This window comes from Hippoglossus stenolepis, chromosome 21 (assembly GCF_022539355.2).
Source record: "Hippoglossus stenolepis isolate QCI-W04-F060 chromosome 21, HSTE1.2, whole genome shotgun sequence".
NCBI lineage: Eukaryota > Metazoa > Chordata > Actinopteri > Pleuronectiformes > Pleuronectidae > Hippoglossus > Hippoglossus stenolepis.
Window position 1 is genome coordinate 12,702,262 of NC_061503.1, and position 20,084 is coordinate 12,722,345.

Consider the following 20,084-nt stretch of genomic DNA (forward strand, 5'->3'; position numbering starts at 1 on the left):
GTCCAAAAAAGTGGGGGAAGAAATTATTTCTTCCGTGACACATATCACATCCTTCCACCAAGTTTCGTGATAAATCATTGAAGTAGTTTTAGTTTTATCTTGCTCAAAAACCGACCAATGAAAAAAAAAAGGGCCAGTGTTGAAAACCTCCGTGATGGAGTGGTTCTCATGATGTGATGTAGTTTATAATCTATGTTTATTATTTATTATCTTATCTCATAACTCAAAGGTAGCACAACAGTGTATTTAACAGCTGTATCTCCACTTATGACGCTTTGAGCATTCTTCGGTTGGCTGCATTTCTAGTGTGCACTAGTTCTTACTGGGTACAGTGATAGTAAAACGTATTCAATTCCAGTTGTCAATCATGAGAGAAGATAAAGGGTATGCACAAGACTAATGGCATGAAAGTGGTAAGTAAGCTTAAATCAATATGAATTATTTCTTTAAGAGCATGGCTCACTAACCATGTGCACAGCTTTCACTTTCCATAAAACCTCCTGGTCTGCACAAAATCCCCCAGGGAGAGAAATTAACTCCTTTAAAAAATAAATCCCATGAAATGCCAAAAATAAACAGTTGTTATATTCAGATGACTTCAAATACAGTACTCTGTTATATAAAATGATGATTTCTGTTCACTCGCTTATAGAGTTCATTATTTATAATCATCCTCATAACACCCTCTGACCTTCTAAATTATCCTTTGGGGGTTTACATGATGAGGAAACCGCTCTACAGTTGATTGGCTCTGCTCTGCGATGCCCATGAGTAAAGAATACCTGCACACTATATGCCAGATATCAAAGAGGCTGTAGAATGGGATCATGAAGTAGATGCGGGCAGCACAAGTCGCTGCAAGTGCATGATGTACACAGAGGAAATAAGAAGGTGGTCAATGGGGGGGGATGGGATGTTAAGCCTCTAACCCTGCATATCCTCTGGATTCTCAGGATTCAATATCCTCGTCTTCCCTCCCTCGCTGGGTCATTAGGCAAAGATGTTATGCAGGGGTCTGTGTGGATTTCCATCCCACCTGAACCTAAGTCCCTCTGCAACCTGAATTGAAAATCTTTTCTACTTGTGTGTGTGTGTGTGTGTGTGTGTGTGTGTGTGTGTGTGTGTGTGTGTGTGTGTAATATACTTGGAGGGCCCAGTGCCTCCCTCTCCCCTTAACGCTGCCTTGCAGGAACGTTTCACTGATACAGCCTCAGGAAACAGCTGCCTCTTATCGCCCGGAGCAAACAGGTGTCCTTGTGGGAAGGATTCATGACGTGAATGCTGAACTTCACCTGCTCACCAGGCCGGCTGACCTCAGAATAGATGGGAGATGTCTGTGGCCTCTGAAACGGCAAGGATGCAAAAATTGGCCAAAAATAGAAATGCATTTGTCAATTCAGTGCTGGTCAAGTGTGACAAAAATGTATTTTATGGCTCGATAGATTCTGCAAATGCAAATTGACAAAATCGAATCCATTCAATGCCAAAAGGAGCCCTTTTTTTGAATGAGTGTTTTTGTCTCTGTGTTGACGTTGGCACGGCCTGATGTCATGTGTGTTTGCTCATATTGCTTTTGTCGTATCACTGTCAGTCCAACCTGATGAAACCACATGTCCATACAAGGCAGATTAGTCAACCGCCTCAGGGCTGAGAGCTGCGGAGACCAAACATGGGAACCTACAATGGCACTGATTAACTAGACTAAACAGTCTCCTTTCAATTTAATCAAGCTGCACCAACTTGTTTCCACACTCGTAGATATCAGTTGTCTTAATGTGCCTGATCTTTTTCATTAAGATCCATGTGGAAAAATGTCTAAATGTAGAAAAACACATGTTTATTCTTTAAAAAAATTCATGTAGATCAGTTTCAGTTCAGGATTTGACGTCTTCTCAAGTGAGAATTTGTGGTGATTTTGAAAAACACAAATCCATCAGGTTACACAGTCTGAAGCTGAAAGGGATTTGCACTTTAGCTCAACTAAACTGAACAGCTCCTAATTTTGTAAGGTCTCAACCTCATTATGTGAAGAGCCTTGGGATAATGTATGTTGTGATTTGATGACATACAAATACAATTGAATTGAGCTTGTTTTTGTCTTCTTTTACTTGCCCTACCGCAAATTGCCTTGGGAATTGATAATGCTGCATTGTATTGTATTGTGTTATGTTGTATTATGTTGTATTGTGTTGTGTTGTATTGCACATCAATTTCCACAGCCTCGGTTTCTGAAAGGTCAACATGTATTAGGGTAAAAAGTCAATCTTGTCGATTGACTGCATGGTCGGTGTGCAAAACTAATGATAGTCAGTCAATTGCTTCTCTCAGACTGCTGTTGGTGTTTCTTCCCGTCCCTGCTGTACCAGGCTCCTGCTGCGAAATTCAACTCTCTCATCTGTTCAGTTTCCCGCTGTGAAAGCCCTCACTTCTCCTATACAACACTTTCTATACGATGCTTTAGGTGACCTGTACTCAGTAAGAGGCGTTCAGGGCCCCACTGCCCAGTTGCTAAGGCTGACTCTCCATCAGCCCAATTACCGTTCAAACTGCAGGAAACCTGCTTCCATAATAGACTAAACATACAGTATATATATATATATATATATATATTCAGTCCTTCATGCTTGAATGTGAAATCTGAAAAGAAGGCCGAGCGATAAACTTTTATAACTGGATATAATCATTATTTTCATTTTCTTTGTCATCTCACTTAGATGTAACCATGAAAATCGTTTATGTGCACTCTCCTGCAGAACAACACGTCCTGGTGAGTTGCTTGTTTTCAGTTTTTTACTCTGTGAAGGTTTGTCTCTTTTCTTTTTTTTTTTTTACCCACAGACTGATTAAAACGAGTGACGATATGACGGCTCCCCAAAAGTGAAGCCAAAGCGCCTTGATCGCCCCCTGGTGGCTGGCTGCACTATGGGTCATAAACCCCGCCTCCTCCAGGTTAGTAGATGGAACATGCACCAAATTAAAAAGTCCAAGTACACGTCAAATAGAATTTTCTCAAAAATGGTTTCTGTCATTTTAGGTAGTTTGTCCAAGTGCTTATTTTTCCGGTAAGTTTACTTTTAATTAGTTGTTTGATGCTATAAAATGGGATGAAATGCCGTAATTGACAGTTGAAACTGATTGGTCGATTGGTTCAAACACTCCATCACTACTTAACAGACTCCAAATGTGCAAGATGGCGATGTTTGTATCCAGGATATTTTGGCTTCATTTCTACATAGAGGGAGAAAAAGGAGACGCTGCGTCCATCTTTATGTACAGTCTTTAAAAATTGCTTTATTTTAATATGTTATTAAGTCCACAAAATATTTATATAAGTTTTATTTCTCCTCAAACTAAAGATTGCACTTTGTAAACTAATCTTGCTACTTGTCTCACTTTCCTAACATCAGCTGGTGTACAACCACACACCCACAGCATCAGGAGTCATCCACGAAGCAGACAGGCTGAAAGAAACCTGAAGATGCCGTGGGAGCAAATAAACCAGTCATTTCTCAGAGTCAGGAAACAATGATGCAGTTGTGATGAAAAGCAGGTGATGTCTAGACGCTCTCCGTGCGCTGAAGGGGACGACCTTGAGGAGGAGTCTGAGCTCCAGCGTTGACTTCGAGCACCTCCGCACCCCCGATACTCACTGCAAACATCGAGTCACACACACAAAACAACGACGGTAATGTGGTCTATTCAGATCTACTGCAGAGGAGATAATCATTCTCATACTGAATGGCTTTCCACGACATCGTATTTTTGTACAGACCAAAACTGGTGTACAAGGACACTCAGACGATTGCAGAACAAATGAAGCCTGCTGGTCAATTATATTAAAAAGAAAATCAAACCTTATAACTTTTCTTGAGCCTTTAACTAGCTCTGACTTTGCCGAAATAGGCCTAAACACAGAGAATGGAGAAAAGCAGGACGCCATTTCTTTACCTGGTTTGTCATCACTGAAGGTTCGGTTCATCCTGAGTGAGCTGCGGAGGTAAAAAAAAAATCTTCAACACATCAACCTTGTAAAACTTCTCAACACAAGCAGGAGATAGAAATTTGAGCGATCACCCTGACCACGTTGTTTGCGGTGTTCTCCACGGCTGCTCGAACTTTGCATCGTACACAGGCGGTGATGCGCCAGGATGAAAAGCCTGGAGCTGATGGAGGTTCGGGTGGTGATGGTGGTCGACGCCGTCCAGAGCTTGTTTGATCATCCCCATCACCAGGTCTTTCTCTGAGGGTGCAACACATCACACAGCACCAGAGGAGTTCAACCATTCCCATCAGCAGCACCACAGCAATCATACACTTCCTGTTTTTATCTGTATTCACCGATGTGATTTAAAAGTTATTAAACCCAAATCTGAAATGGGAACTGTGAACATTGGAGCCGCAGAAGAATGACTTCTGTAATGAAACATCATGAGGAGTCACAACAGAAAAGCAATGATATTCAGAAAGTTAATTACAGTTATATCAATTCATTCACCACTAAAAAGGAGGAACTGAAACAGAATTAATAACTGAGACAGATCATGAACAATTTTAATGCAGCAGAGTTTAAATGTGAATGTAACATTTATTTCAATGAGTTTCTTGACGGACAGATCCCACCGATAAACACGAAAGGACGTGTAGATGTCTCCTGAGTGACTCCATGGCCAAATCGTTATGTAATAATAAGGTTTGAATGGTTACCTACTAAATTAAAGTAAAACAAAGGGAAATAATATTGAAAGTCAAATAATATTATATATATTTGTTGCACTATATATATATACATATTTGTCTCTGAATAAACCTTCTGAAAATACTGTTTCTTTCAAATTAATTTTATGCCACCGTAAAATGAATGCCATTAAAAGTAAAACGTTTACAAGCCAAAAACATCTTTCTCCCTTGGTGAAATAAAGTGTTTTTACCTCTTTGTCCTGCGAGCAGAAGCCACTGCTGGACTGTGGACAGAGAGTCCGTTTGCAGGATCTGACAAAGCAGCTCCAACACCTGATCAGAGAGCAGAAGACAGGAGCTTACAAAGCTGGCGGGTATTTTCCAACAATAAATCAAACGCAGTGTGGCCTCGGGCAAAAGCCTGAGTGCTCTGGAGAATTTCTATAATGTTGGAAATCTCCTATTGATCTGCGTCTAATCCTCCCTCTCTGTTGGGAAACATTACATGGCTGTGCCTCGTTTCAATCCCAAACGACTGCGTGAGACACTTTTTTTTCAAACGTTGAAGGAGCTCAAGAGCAGTGGAGGAGGATTTCACCGTGAGTTCCTGATCATGGAAGGGCTGAGGAAAGAGCAGGCGCTGGGAGTGAGATCTGCGCTGGTAAGACTTCGTGGGCGGAGGCATGATTCTCCCGGTGTCAGCCGAATATTGGGTCTTCCGACGGACAAATTCTTCTTCTGGTGGCTCCTGGAATGAATTGACATGAAAAATCATGGTTTGTTACACAATATACACAACCCTTAAATATTTCAACAATAAACTTCAATTTAAAACTTATACTTAAATAATGATGATGATAAGAACTACCGGAAATAACAGAAAATAAATTTAACATGTACTATGTCTATTTAGTTTGGTTCATGTCCCATCCACTATCACGGAGCAGACAGGGTTTATGACCTATATTGCAGGCCAGCCACCAGGAGGCGATCCAGATGATTTGGCTTCAGTTTTAAGTGGCTGTCATGTCTGGCTGATTCTTAGAAGGAAAGTTTACCCCATTATTCTCAATTCTTTAAGTTCATATATCTCAAGGAGGCACTCAAAGGTCCACTGGTACATTTTACCTCAAACTGTGCCTCTCAATCAGATCTTAACCCTGACGACGGCCCTACTCATATCCAACCAGAACCTAAAGCCTTAGTCTTAATCTGAGGCAAACAAACAAACAAATGATTCCGGGTTCCAACAATCAAACCAAAGCATGCACCTCTCGTTTGTCCCTCTGTGCTTGAGGAGACAAACTGACTTTTGCAGCGAGCTCTTTGAGTTCATCCCTCCAGGCCTCTGAAAACAGGGCTGTGAAAAGAAAGCAGAACATTTAGCCTATTCATTCTCAATGAATGATTCTCATGATTTGATAGCAGAGCTTTAGAAAAAAATAAATGGGAAGATTCAGGCGTCGTGCATGTTGTCGTACCTGATTTGTTTCTGTTGCTGCCGACTCCGTTTAGACTCTGATTGAGTGGGAAATCAAAGGAAGTGTCGGCCACTTTCCTGAGGACGTGGCTCTTGAGAAGTGGATGAGGAAATAATGACGAGGTGACAAACCAATCATCTCTCACTGTGCAGACAGGTCTCCCATTAAGTCCTGAGGACACGAGAGAGGCACAATATTCAAAGTTCACGTAAACGTGCTTCAGAAGAGTCGGCAATCAAAGCAATGCCCTGGAGAATCGAGGCCAGAAACCCCCCCCCCTGCTGAGACTAAAGCTGATAGCTTCATAAGGCCTACCTTTCTGCCAATAATGCAGTTGTGTCTTTCATGTAGCATATTGCTATTCTATAGGTGTCCATACAGCTGCTCATGAAATATTTCATAGTGTGGTAACTCTGACTTATGACTGATCTCAGGAGGTGAGGCTTCCGCAGCAAATTCAGAGAGATGACCTTGTTAATTGCTTTATTTTTAGAGCAACAGCTTCTGGGGAATTTAAGCTAAATCAACACATTTAGCGCTAACAAGTAATAAACTGCTGTCAGAATTAATGAGTGCAAAAAACATTTGGTGCAGGTTTTTCAGAGGGCTATACAAATAAAGTGTATTATTATTAATAATAATAATATTGATAACATTAATACTAGTAATACTAGTAATATTAATAATAATAATAGTAGATGCTTGGCTGTCATAATGGCAAGTTCTTATCACACTGATGTTTGTCCACGGGCTAATTCACGTATGTTTAGTTGAAATTAGTCATTTGATTCTTTAAAAACAGGGTGAAACGTCATGATTGACAGCTGAGACTGAGTCACGATTGGTCGAGTGTGTGTGCATCACTAAACTATAAACTAAATACTTGGCTAAACTCCAAACTCTGGCTCCAGTTACACAAAATGGCAAATTTTATGTCCGGGATATTTTTCCACATATTTCATCATTGATGCTCGTATATTAGATGTAAATATTCCATCCAATAGTGAATTGATACCAAACAGAAAGTTTCACACTTCAGTTCTGGTGTTCTGATAAAATGCAATCTATCTTGCTAATGAGATACGGAGATTGGAATCTCATTGGGTCCTCAGGGTGTTTCCTTGTTTACTGGAACCAAATACTCAGGGAAATCACACATAAAACGTCACACTGACACCTGCACTGCATTACGGCTAACAAGGGTTTTGTAATTTAGGGAGACATAGTGCAAAGGTTGATTCAACTATCAAATCATTTTGGTGTAAAAATAAAATCCATTTCATAAAGCATAAGAATATCTTCTGCCTGCTGCGGCTGCCATGCTCACCTTGGATATGCCTCACCCTGTTTGGATGAGGGTTGTGCCGTGAGAAGAACGAGTGATGGCTCAAGGAACCGAAGCGCGGACTGCTCCTCGTCAGCGTCTTGGTGAATTCGTTGGTGAGCAGCACCTGAGTAGACTGACTGGGACTGCTCTGTCCTGTTGTCCCTCGGGAGCTTGAACTTTGCACGACGGACATATCTCTCCGAATGGTGGCTGGAGGGTTTTGATTAAATCTAAAAGATTAAGAGAAAAGATTGAAAACTAAGGTACTTTATGAAGAGATGCGTTGGAAATACAAAGGGTTTAATGGTCGAGGCTGTTATTGTGACCACACATTCTAAAAAAAACTTGAAAACTAAAACCTTTAAGAGGCAAGACACGGACGACTAAAGCTTGACGAAGCCAACGAGTCCAAAAAATAACTTTGCTTTTCAAAATTTGTCCAGAAACACAAGTCTTCACAAATCTACAAAGAAAAATGTCCAATTTGGAGAAGAAATAACTATCAATAACCACTTTACCTCTGAAAGCCGCCTCTGGCTGAAATCCTCTGGTACTGACTGCTCTGTGTTGCCACCGTTTCTAAGAGACTCTCTAACCAAACAAAAAAACAATGGCATCCCTGCACAGCGAGTGAATGGCATCTCTAAACCGGTTCATTGAGGGCAGATTTTCACATGCATGGCAGGTATAATCTGGCCAATTCATGGTTTTGAATTTATAAACTCAGTGAGGTGCTGTTGAAAAAGGTTGTATTGAGGTTGATGAATGGATCTCTCCTGCCTTGCTGACGCCTCACAGGCCGGATGATGCACAGTCTCTTCATAAACTCACTGGGATAAACTTACCCTCCACTTTGTCCCACATGAGGAGGTTTGACCTTTCACATGTATGACACTGTTGCTTAATTCCCTGGCGACACATTCTAACAGATGCTCTGTGGAAGGAAACCAAATACATGGAATAATATGGAGGTTTATCAAACACCAAATAATTGAATTTTATCCACATGAGGGAGACTGAACTCCCGGTTTTTTTTATTTGATTTTAATTCTACATTTAACATTATATGATTTTATTATACTTCATATCCCTCTTTAAATTTAATCGGATTTACTTTATTATTTATGTATTTTTTATATTTCTATGTGTATAGCTTGGAGGGGTTGAAGCTACATCCCATTGCATAAGCTTGTATTGTATAATGTAATGTGTAACATGAGGCCTTTCTTTTCTTCAAAACACGTCATGACCATGGAATTATGATATATTTGCAGTCTTAGAGTGTCTTTTTATATAAAAACTGATTCATTACTATCTATTGACAAACATACCATGAACACTCAGCATAGTCGAAGTAAAGCCTTCATCACATCCTATATTTTTCTATGGATCTCGGACAGCAGCGAGGTTTCATCTACTTTGAATTACAAGGTTCTTTCAGAGGAGAAATTCCAGTTGAAGCAGAAGTACAATAGAAAATGATGGTTAAAAAAAAAACCATGTTAAAAGTTTTCTACACTTAGCTGGTCTCTGTTTAGCTCCTAGATTGGCTCCTATTGCCAAGCTAAACGGTACAAACCTCGGTACGAGTGTAGCAGCGGTAGATTCCGATTAAAAGAAAGACCATCAATGATCTAAATAGGGACGTGAATCTATCCAACTGTGGCTTTCACTGTGTTAATTGCTGGAAAGAAATCACAGTAATTTCCTTCACTGTTACTCTCACATCAGTGTACCGCTGCCCTCGTGTTTTTTCTCAGCCGATTATCTAAAGTCTTCACTGGCAGAATTTTATTTTGATCAGTTGCATGTTTCTGCATAAACCGCTTGGAAAAGAAGTCCACAGATAGATTATTCAACAGGATAAGTCAACTCCGTATTACTTTGTATGGACCTGATGTGTGAAGTGGTTTTAGTGAAGTAGTCTTTAAAACTATATTACTGTGACATGAGTCTCCGTTTGCTTTGCACAGATGCTGTCTGTAGAAATTGAATTCAGAGGGTGACTTTTTTCTTTTGTACTTTAAGTACATTTCAGAGCATGTACTTGTAAAAGAGGTTGAATCGGTACTTTTGCTTGAGTCGTTTTGTAAAGGTCCATGAACAGCGACAATCCAGAGAAGGAGATGCTCAGTCATTTCACACTTAATATGTTTACATGGCATGATGTGCATCCAGGTGGTGTGAAATCAGAAGCCGTGTCACTGATACTCTGATAATTGCACTTGTGGTGGAAATCCAACAGATCCATGAAATTGAAATTAAAACAGAAAGTGGACTGAGCGATAATGTTCCCCTGTGACTTTCATGGATCAAATTAAATTGCGGTTCAAAAATCGTGTTACAGGTTTCTTCACGTCAGACAAATTACAACTCATTTATTCCTGAACATCATTTCTCCAAGCAATATAAAAATATAAAATAAACATCATATATCTCTAAGATATTTTGGGATGGAGGTATTATCTAATAATTAATATAAAAGAAAGGTATTTAACCTGTGTTGTGTTTTAAATTTACACCACCTCTAATCTTTTGAACGAAACATTTAATGATTCATATCACTAGAAACTGTGGCGGTTGTTGCGGAGGTAATTTAATCTATTGGTTGTTGCAGAGTGAGAGCGGAGGGAACACAAAAGAAACTTGATCATTGCGATCCTGCAGTGTGGATGTAATTTGATGCTAATGGTTGTTATTGAAGTTAACAGCAGCAGTTTATTATAAAAGGAATTTCCTTGAACAGCAGCTCAGCAAAATCGTTATTATTCATCCTCAATTTTTTAACATAAATCTATTCTGCTTACCCTTTAAGGGTCTCAATCGGCTGGAGTCAATCCCAGGTGACATTTGGCGAGAGGCGGGGTACACCCTCTGTGAACCTAACCCCAATCAGCATGTCTGGACTGTGAGAGGAACCATCTCGGCTACAGCAGACCCCAGAGAGCAGTGGTACATGGATTGATCGATTCATCCCTTTTCTGCCTCTTATCCGGGGTCGGGTCACAGTTGCAGCAGGTTAAACGAAGCAGCCCAGACGTCGATCTCGACAGTGATGCTCCGGCTCCTCCTGGGACATCCTGAGGTCTTCCCAGATCAGATGAGATATATATAATCTCTACAGCTTGTTCCGGGCTCTGCCCCTGGGTCTCCATGGTCTGAAGAGCTCCCATGGGAGGTGCCCATGGAGGAACCCTAATCAGATGCCCAAACCACCTCAACCGGCTCCGTTCAACGTCGAGGAGCAGCAGCAACACTCCGAGTTCCCTCCACAAGTCAGAGCTCTGTACCTCTAAGGGCTGAGCCCAGCCAAGGGTCCGAACATAGATCGCTTGGTTAGCTTTGCCTTCCAGTTCAGCTCCCTCTTCATCTGGTAAAACACCTGCTTTTCTGTGGACATTGATCTGCCCTGAGAAACACGACCTCCCCTGTGGTTCTCTCCTCCGTTTAATATGTTGATTCAAGGCGATAAAAACAGGGTGAAACATCAGGATTGACATTGAATCCTGATTGGTGGAGCGTTTGTATCAATATCGTTACTCGTTGCGTCAGAAGTGACATTTGCCAGAAAACCTGAAGACAAAGTGTCGTCAGATTTATTTCCCAAATAGGTGTTAAATAATATAAATAATAAGATTCTATAAACATTTGAATAATCTGTTTTGTTTTAAACCAAAACCAAAACCTTAAAACATGTTATTACCTTAAAATCTGATCATTTACATAATGAGGACTTGCTTTTTGTCCCCCGTACTGAAGACATGTTCCCATAAGGTGACTGTGTGAGCAGATTTAGGTCCCTACAACATAAGTAATACCAGGGCCGCACACACACACACACACACACCTTCTGTTTACTTGTATCTCAGTGGGGGAACTCATTGACATAATGCATTCTTTAGACCCTTACCATAACCTTAATCATCACAACTAAACACCTAACTATAATACCCCATTACAGGGATTAAATACACCCTGGACCCTGTGGAGGTGGTGGGACAGAGGAGGATGGACAACCAGTCTCACCCCCTGCAGGACACCACAGCACTGGGCAGCTCCATCAGCTCCAGACTGATTCACACTAAGTCTCTGACCAGTATTGTAGGTCGTTCCTTCCTGCAGCAGTAAGACTGTATACAACCAGCTCTGCTCCCTATAGAACTACACATATGGACTGCACTCTAACTCTGGTTTAGCACTCTTAACTGTGCAATGTTCATTCTGTCTGTGCAATACAATGGTTCAGGTTCACTCCATTCACTGTGCATATGTTTCTTTTTTTCCATTTATATTATTTACCCTTCAGTAATATTATCTTTACACTAAAGTATTGCATGTTACTTATTATTACAAATACAGGATACTTATCTTATCTTATAAAGATAGGAGTACAACACACACACACACACACACACACACACACACACACACACACACACACACACACACACACACACACACACACACACACACACACACACACACACACACACACAGCTGCAGCAGTGACAGGCAGCAGGTCTCTCTGGGTGAAGGAGGAAGCAGCAGCAGCGCACCATCAGGACGCACTGGGTGGGTTGAGGCTGAGGTTGAGGACAGACGCTGAGACGCAGAGGGACTTGGATCCAGTTCTCTTCCACAGAGCAGCTCGCTCTCTCTCAGGGGCCGAACACCGGAGATGGCAGCGGCCTCCACAGACTCCGGCCAGGGCGCCACCAAGATCACCCCCGAAGTGCTGCAGGAGATGCTGCGCTACTACAACCTGAGCCGCCGGGAGTTCATCAACACCTACAACATCCAGCCGCTCGTGTACATCCCCGAGTTGCCGTACAGCGCCAAGGCCACCTTCGTGATCATGTACGCGGTGATCTTCGTGCTGGCGCTGGCGGGGAACACGCTGGTCATCTACATAGTGGTGAAGAAACGTGCGATCCACACGGCGACGGATATCTTCATCTGCTCCCTGGCGGTCAGCGACCTGCTCATCACTTTCTTCTGCGTCCCTTTCACCCTGCTGCAGAACATCTCCTCGGAGTGGTTCGGAGGTGAGTTGTAAACCTCTTGAACTATTTGGGGAATATTGATTTGAACATAAAAAGCAACAGCAGCAGGTGAAACCTCTGTCCTCCCGTGCGCTCTTGGACACTTTCAGCTCCATGCGCACTGTGCGTAAAACCACGAAATCTAGAAATTTAGCCCGATTTATGCACGATTTGCAAAATGCATGGGTTTAGGCTGGGATATATTGTTGTGTACTATTTACTTTGTAATATTACATCACAGCATCTCACCGTACTACTCGATATACAAGATTACACCTGATTCATTGCTACTATCCTGATCATCATCATCAATGTGCCACTTTGACTTTGTTTCAAAACACCATAGCTCAAGCTTATCACAAGTGGATGTAGTGGTTGTAATGTTTGTGCCATTGCATTCTTATCTATTCTATTCTGTTCTTTTTGCATGCGCTTGGCTTGCCAGGAAACCCCCAATTTCCCTCATTGGGATTAATAGGATTATCTTATCATAATAATAATAATAATAATGTTGCAAAGAAAATAATACTCATGCAAGAAGTCTGTCATCTATTGATAAGCAATGCAAGATACTAATTGTGATCTGAACAATGAATGAAATGCAGCAGCAGCAGACCCCATCACACCTGACATCCATTCATCCATCCATCCATCCATCCATCCAATAGCTGCATATCCTTCGAGGGTCGTGGGGGGGAAGCTGCAGGAGCCAACCCCAGCCGACACTCTGGATGCACCCACACATAAAGACAAGTAACCCATCATCAACCCTGCACATTCGCCAGGTGAACATGTTATTGATCCCTGAAATAAGCTCAGCAGTGGTCGAAGCCTCTAAGTGGCAGCTGGAGGTCAGGAGCTTCTGCATGAAAAATTGAAATATATAAGCAGCTTTTTTTTACTTTCAGTCACACACCTGACGGAACAGCAGGAGAGAAGAAAGGGAGCAAACAGCTGTTCTTGTACCTAACAGCTGATCGCATCTGTAGTTGGTGTCGATCGCTGCTGAGATGGAGAGATAATACCACATTTCTACAGAGATCAATAAATGGATCGATGAGCACTACTTGTAACATGCCACTTTGAAGCACAGGAATATTGCAGCTTGTTTTGTCGTCTCACAGCTTGAGGCATCTTGAACCAGAAACTGCACAGTGTAATGAACACGAGTCTGCAATTCAATGCAAAGTGCTTGCAAAAAAAACACAAAGTCAAAGGTGTTGTACATGTTTGCATTGCATTACATTTGTAGGAGCCTCAGCACTGTAACTATCTCCACCAGGTTCATACCTGGCGATAGAAAACAACTCGACTATAACCTCTAAAAGAGCCGATTTTTAGAAACAGAGCATAATTTCCTTCCCATATGCATTATTGTTTATCTGTGTCAATGTACATTTGATTATATTCATCGGTTCACCACACTGTTCCCAGCATCCACCACACACAAGAGTATCTGACAGCTGACATTCAGCGTATCACAGCGATAGAAGGCAGGCGAGAAGCATGTGCTGCCATTAACATCGATAGTAATTAGTTCCATGTGAATAAAGGTGAACTGTCAGCTCTGTGCTTTGTTAGCTGTGACATGTGTGTGTTCAAATTGTCCAAGTGTAATCGGAGAGGGCTGTTTTGTCATTTTGATTATACCCTAATCTTCCTGCATTAGCACATGAACACTAAAAGGTTAGAAGATGAGCTCGCATCCCTCTTCAGTCTTTGCTTCAGTAGAAATTGATGTTATGCAGTTTCTAAGAATCTCATTCTTTCATCCCCTCTGTGTTTTGTTTTGTTTTCTGCAGGGGTTCTGGTTTGCAAGACGGTTCCCTTTGTACAGACTACAGCCATAGTGACTGGCATCCTCACAATGACCTGCATTGCCATCGAGAGATACCAGGGCATTGTCTTTCCCCTGAAAATGAGGAGGCAGTACTCGTCCAAACGGGCATACAAGATGCTAGGTATTCAACGTTTGTGGCTCAGTGTGGAATTATATGTGTTTGTGTGTTCAAAGAAGTCTCTGATCTGTAAAGAAGTAGCAATGAGTTGTAAAAAGTCGAATCTATCTAGAACACACAAACAGTTACACACGTCAACAGAATATGTTGATCATGGTACGTGGATTACTTGATTACTATAACAAATCATTTTTATAACAACATTTGTACAGGAAACGATTCTGTCCCAAGCTTTTTGATCCTTATAAACTGTTGATCACTAAATCCATAATCGATATAAGCAGTTTCCACTGTATTGGGTTTGCAGTGAAAGGAATCTATAGTGGCTCCATTACATCCCTGTCTGCTGCAGTATAGATGTAAATTAAATGGAGCTTTATCCTGACATTTAATGAGATTTCCCTAATGAAAAATATAAATAGATATAATCAAAGCCATATTGGCAAGAACTGAGAATGCAACCAAAGCTCCTTCCAAAGAGCAGGGAGATGTTCAGGACTGAAGCGGTGGCAGGACTGGATGGTCCTTAATTGGGGGGAGTTACCAGTTGTCATGGCTGGATAACAAGCACACATACAATTATCTAGGAATCTGCAGATATGCAAAGTGAAATGGCAGAAACCAGGGACTGAAACGGAACAGATGTGTGTATGTTGGGTGTGTGTGTGTGTGTGTAAATCAAAGTATAAACCCTGTACTGTCTAAACTGTATCTATTTGTATTGTATATCTCTCTCCATCCTGCAGGGCTCGTATGGATTGCCTCAGTGATCGTGGGCTCACCAATGCTGTTTGTGCAGCAGCTAGAGGTGAGTGGTGCCTGTCAAACCAAGCCAGAAAATTGTTTTTAAAGAAAGAAATGTAAAAAGAGCATTCTAAGACTCCTGGAACTGATATTGACACTTGGTCTTCGAGGACTGACGGCTTTTCTTCTCGCCTCTCACAGGTGAAGTACGACTTCTTGTACGATCATTACCACGTGTGCTGTCAGGAAAGTTGGCACTCTGTGACTCACAGGCAGACGTACACCACCTTCATCATGGTGGCCCTGTTCCTGATCCCCTTGGCCGCCATGCTGTTCCTTTACACGCGCATCGGGATCGAGCTGTGGCTCCGCAACAGGGTGGGCGACTCCTCAGTCCTCAACACCATGAACCACAGGGAGATCAGTAAGATCTCGAGGTGAGTGTATGTCTCAAGCGTCTCATATCCAGGGGGCTTGGTTGTGCCTTCCCATGAACACAAATGCTAGGGGCTGTGGGTGGGAAGCCAGACCAGGATAATGTTGGCCCCCTACGTACCTGGTAGGTACATCCATCCTAAGAGATCCAATCACAAGTGGCCAGTGTATCAGAACAAAAGCCTCACACAGAGCTGTTGTGTTTGCTACAATGGTAAATTACATTGAACAAACGTCATTACAGCTCTTTCGAAATTGGGAAATTGGGAAATAAGCTGAATCCAGTACTTGGGAAAAAAAGGTGCTTTTTCTCTGAAGGACACTCAGAGGAGACAAATTGCTCTGTTTACTTTCCCCAAGGCCAACTGTGGGACTTAGAACTGCAAAACATGGTTAAAGGCTTTTCTACATTATATGTAAAACAAGGGGGAAAGAGTGCCGTCATGTCTGTCGTAAGAAAGCCTCAGATCTTTACCTCTCGTTTTTACTCTCACCAGGAAAAAGAAAAGAGCCGTCAAAATGATGATCACCATCGTCCTGTTATTCACGATTTGCTGGGCACCGTTCCACACGGTCCACATGCTGTTTGAGTACTGTAAGTATTACCGCAGTCTCTATGAATTTTAAAAGCAACACTATGCAATATTTTAACCTTAAAATAGCCACTTCAAAATAAGTTTGATGCTTCACTGATTTCGAATAGTGAGAAAGATGCTGCTTTCAATCGCACTCCTCACCCTGAACGTTTGCTCTTGCTTTTGTAACCTTAGCAAATGGGTACAATCTCCTGTGAGAAGCCGGGCCACTTAAAATATCAAGAATTCTCAATAGAGTTTGGTGTATTTGTGACAGCGGCAGCTCTTCTGATTCAGGAAGCTGGGAATCATGGGTAATATCCACCGTTCAGTCGTGTTTCCCCTCAGTGATTAATAGTTTTTTCCTCTACATGAAAACCACTTAATCACCCTGACACTGAGCCCGACGGCATTAATCACCACATGGGGCTGCAAAGAGCGCTGTCGCTTTGTAACAGTTACATAGTGCTTTAATGTGAAATTTCTTGCCATTGCCTTAAAGTCTCATTGGGATCCATCAATTTGAGTATGAGCTTCTGTCTGTGTTTCCAATAATCCAGATGACCTGGAGAAGAAATACGACGGAGTCACAATCAACATGATCATCGCTGTTGTTCAGGCCGTCGGGTTCTTCAACAGCTTCAACAATCCAATCGTGTACGCCTTCATGAACGAGAACTTCAAGAAGAGCTGCGTCTCCACCCTCTCCCAGTGCGTCAGGAAGCACAACCAGCAGGGCGGCGCCGTGGTGGCCCCTAAACTCAGCGTGAAGTTCATCAAACCCCAAAGCAGGGAGGCATTCACAGATTCGGAGGCAGGACACAGCTCGAACCAGCACTGCAAGGACAAAGGCCCCTCGAATCCACTGCACAGAGACCGTTCCATGGAAGTGATAGGTGAAAAGATCTCCACCATCCAAACTGAGCTGCCTGCAAACAGCTCCTCCCAGGTCAAGTGAGGAGGATGTGGCTTCGAAGGCTCAAAATGCTCAGCTGTCGATCACCTGCACACGACAGTCTCACCGTTGTGGTTCAAACGCTCAAAAAAACCAGCTTGAAAGCACATCTCTGAAGCACCAGAGATTGTTCTGTTATTATTCTGGTCAGGAAACACAGGAGCAAAGGAAATTAAGGAATTCTGAGGAGGGCTCCACATGCTGTGAAAACGTCCCTGGCAGCAGTGAGGAGCAGCGGTCACGCACTGGTACACCAGGGGTAACTGTGTCATGAATTCAAATCAGTGGAGGTTTCTAATATCTGCAGGAAGCTCCGTCTCACTCGGTGAACATTTAATATTGTGGAGGAGGGAACCGTGTTCATTGTTATTCCAAATCTGCGAAACCTTTTTTCCCGTTTCAGTATCACAGAGCAAACTGTTTTGAAATGGTAACAAAGAAGCACAGCCGTGGTTTTAGTAGCAAAGGAGAAAACTTGGATGAAACCTCTGAATGTTTTTGCTACTAAATTTGCATTTGCTCAAATTGTAGACTTTGTTTATGTGCCGCTTTTCCACAAACACTCTGAGTGCTTTACACTATGAACCACGTTCTAAGCACTTCTCTATCACCCATCCAGCCTGTTCACAAACTGACAGCAAAGCCCAAGGACACTTGGACATGCAGAGTGGAGGAGCCGGGGATCGAACCACTGACTTAGCGATTAAATGACAACCTGCTCTACCACCTGACTCAAAGCCGGCCCAAGTTCAAATCAGATATTCAGCATCACAGAGTTGGGCATGTGGGTCTGTGCAGTAATGCGGGCGTTTTACCAAACCACTGTAGTGAGGAAGGAGCTAAGCCGCAGGGCAAAGCTTTCAATTTACCGATCGATCCACGTTCCAAACTCTCACCAATGGTCACAAGCTCTGGGCGGTGAATGAAAGAACGAATTTTGCGAAAACAAGTGGCAGAAATTAGCCATAAAGATAGAGTGAGGAGTTTACAAATCCAGTGGGAGTTCGAAATAGAACCTCCGGAAGAGGCGGAAAGCGTAGCTAGGGATAGGGACGTCTGGGATACCCTTCTTGGGCGGCTACCTCCACGACCCGAACCCCGATAAGCGGAAGACAATGGATGGATGAACGGAATCAGTTCAATTAGGGGTCGATCAGTACTAAGCTTTATTTCAATGACAATCTTTCTTTGACTATTACTGCTCTTGAAATCCTCTGAGCTGCCCTCTCCATGAAACTCAGATCTGATGATAAAATGCCTGTTATTGAAACTCTGCCTTGTACTTTGGGTTCAGTCCAACAGCTGTGATGAATTAATGATTCATTTATATGACGGTATATCAACAGTCGGCCTTGCGAGTTCTGCCCTTGTGCAGCTTTTTAAAAAGGTTCATGTTTTACCAGATTATTGCTCAGACTTTTCCAGAACAAACTCGACATGACAAAGCTTGACAGTGGCTGTTATGACGTTACAATAAAAAAAATCCGGTTGATTCTCATTTGCACCAAACTAGTGAACCTCATTCAATTCTGACAGGTTACATCAGTTTATACTGAGGATTTATGATAATAGGTATAATTTATAGATCTGAACCTTTACATGTGGCTTCTGGTGTCACATGTAAACACACAGGGAGCAAAACCGGTTTGACTTTGAATGTGTTAATGATGCTGTGGAATGTTTTTGTGTTGCTGATGTCTTAATGCAGTTTAGTGAATGTTCATTTTGTCATAACGTTAGTTAAATGCTCCTGTAATGATGTGTTTGGTAATGACGACGTGGATTTTACCCACAGTCCTTTGCAGGTCCCAATGAATGTATACAATTTTGCCGACTGCATTTCTCAGAGATTGTGCTCACATGTATATTTTGCTGCCAGTATGCTCAAAATCTTGATATATTCAATTTTACATGAAATAAAGAAATCTATTAAACCTAAAATTTTATTTTCAATACAGGTTTACAATCAAATGGGGCCTTTTAAAAGTTAGATTTTGCAAATCAATTTTTTTATGAGGTAAGAACTATACGATGGTTAAGGATAAATTGATGACTCACTTTTTATTCTCTGACAAATGTCATTTTTCTTAGTCTATTTTTATTTATCATTTTAAACAGTTAAAAGTGACTCTTACTACTGAATTAATTGTTTCCAGTTTGCGCAAAACTGTTCTACAGATCGTTTTATTGTTTAATAAAATAAAATAAAAATATACACGGCTGAAAGTCGTTATTTTTGCTTTTGCTGCCTTCAGGACTTTGGGGCCGAGGTAAGGTGACAAAGTGGGTACCAGTATACACACATATATTAGCAAAGTAGTGGCGTTTAAGTGCAAACCTCCACCACCATCCCAGGCATCATCCCAGGCCTCTGGAGGTGGTTTTCAACTGGTGTTGTTTCAGTCTCCTGTACATAGTCGGTCATAGAATTCAAGGGAGTTGTCCCAAAACTGACGGACTAACGTAATCAGCCATTCTCTGGGGCCTGATGCAATCGGCTGCTTTGCCAACCCAGTTGTAATGCCCGTGGTCTGGCTGCTACACTGGCTGTACGACACAAGGCATTTTAGGCAACAGATATCTGCGGTTTGGCAAAACTGCAAATGCACAATTCCAGTTACTCAGGATGTAATTTACCAAAAAATTGTCTCCGAAATATTTATGGCGGCAAGAGCTCTGGTCTTTTTCTGTGAGGTTATGAAACGCAGGAAATAGAAAGTGCTTCATGTTTGGTACGAGGAATGCTCCACCAAAAACCTAAGGGTCAAAATAAAATACTGCCTGAAGGCTTGAAAAGTGGCTTTTACAGGTTATAACTTCATCTTATGTGATTGACAACAGTTACAATGGACGACAAAGAGGCACAGGGACATACTGTCCGGGCCCCATG

At 42.0% G+C, this 20,084-nt stretch overlaps 2 protein-coding genes across 4 annotated transcripts; one reads left to right on the forward strand and one right to left on the reverse strand.

Moving 5' to 3' along the window:
- Positions 1-3,271: 3,271 nt before the first annotated feature.
- tbata (thymus, brain and testes associated) lies at positions 3,272-8,169 on the reverse strand. Of its 3 annotated transcripts, none has more exons than XM_035146145.2 (9): positions 8,004-8,169; positions 7,486-7,715; positions 6,159-6,329; positions 5,949-6,037; positions 5,276-5,425; positions 4,929-5,010; positions 4,075-4,240; positions 3,949-3,989; positions 3,272-3,649 (listed from the first exon to the last, which is right to left on the reverse strand). In XM_035146145.2, exons 2-9 carry the CDS (start codon positions 7,676-7,678, stop codon positions 3,558-3,560), a joined length of 984 nt encoding a protein of 327 aa, XP_035002036.1. In that variant the 5' UTR covers positions 7,679-7,715; positions 8,004-8,169; the 3' UTR covers positions 3,272-3,557. The 3 variants fall into 3 exon arrangements, with proteins under 3 accessions (XP_035002036.1, XP_035002038.1, XP_035002037.1); XM_035146147.2 differs by having other exon boundaries at positions 4,081-4,240; positions 8,004-8,160; XM_035146146.2 differs by lacking the exon at positions 8,004-8,169 and adding an exon at positions 7,845-7,997.
- A 3,840-nt stretch (positions 8,170-12,009) lies between these two features.
- qrfprb (pyroglutamylated RFamide peptide receptor b) lies at positions 12,010-19,351 on the forward strand. The gene is made up of 6 exons (XM_035145970.1): positions 12,010-12,530; positions 14,330-14,488; positions 15,232-15,293; positions 15,431-15,666; positions 16,162-16,259; positions 16,800-19,351. Exons 1-6 carry the CDS (start codon positions 12,164-12,166, stop codon positions 17,195-17,197), a joined length of 1,320 nt encoding a protein of 439 aa, XP_035001861.1. The 5' UTR covers positions 12,010-12,163; the 3' UTR covers positions 17,198-19,351.
- Positions 19,352-20,084: the final 733 nt, after the last annotated feature.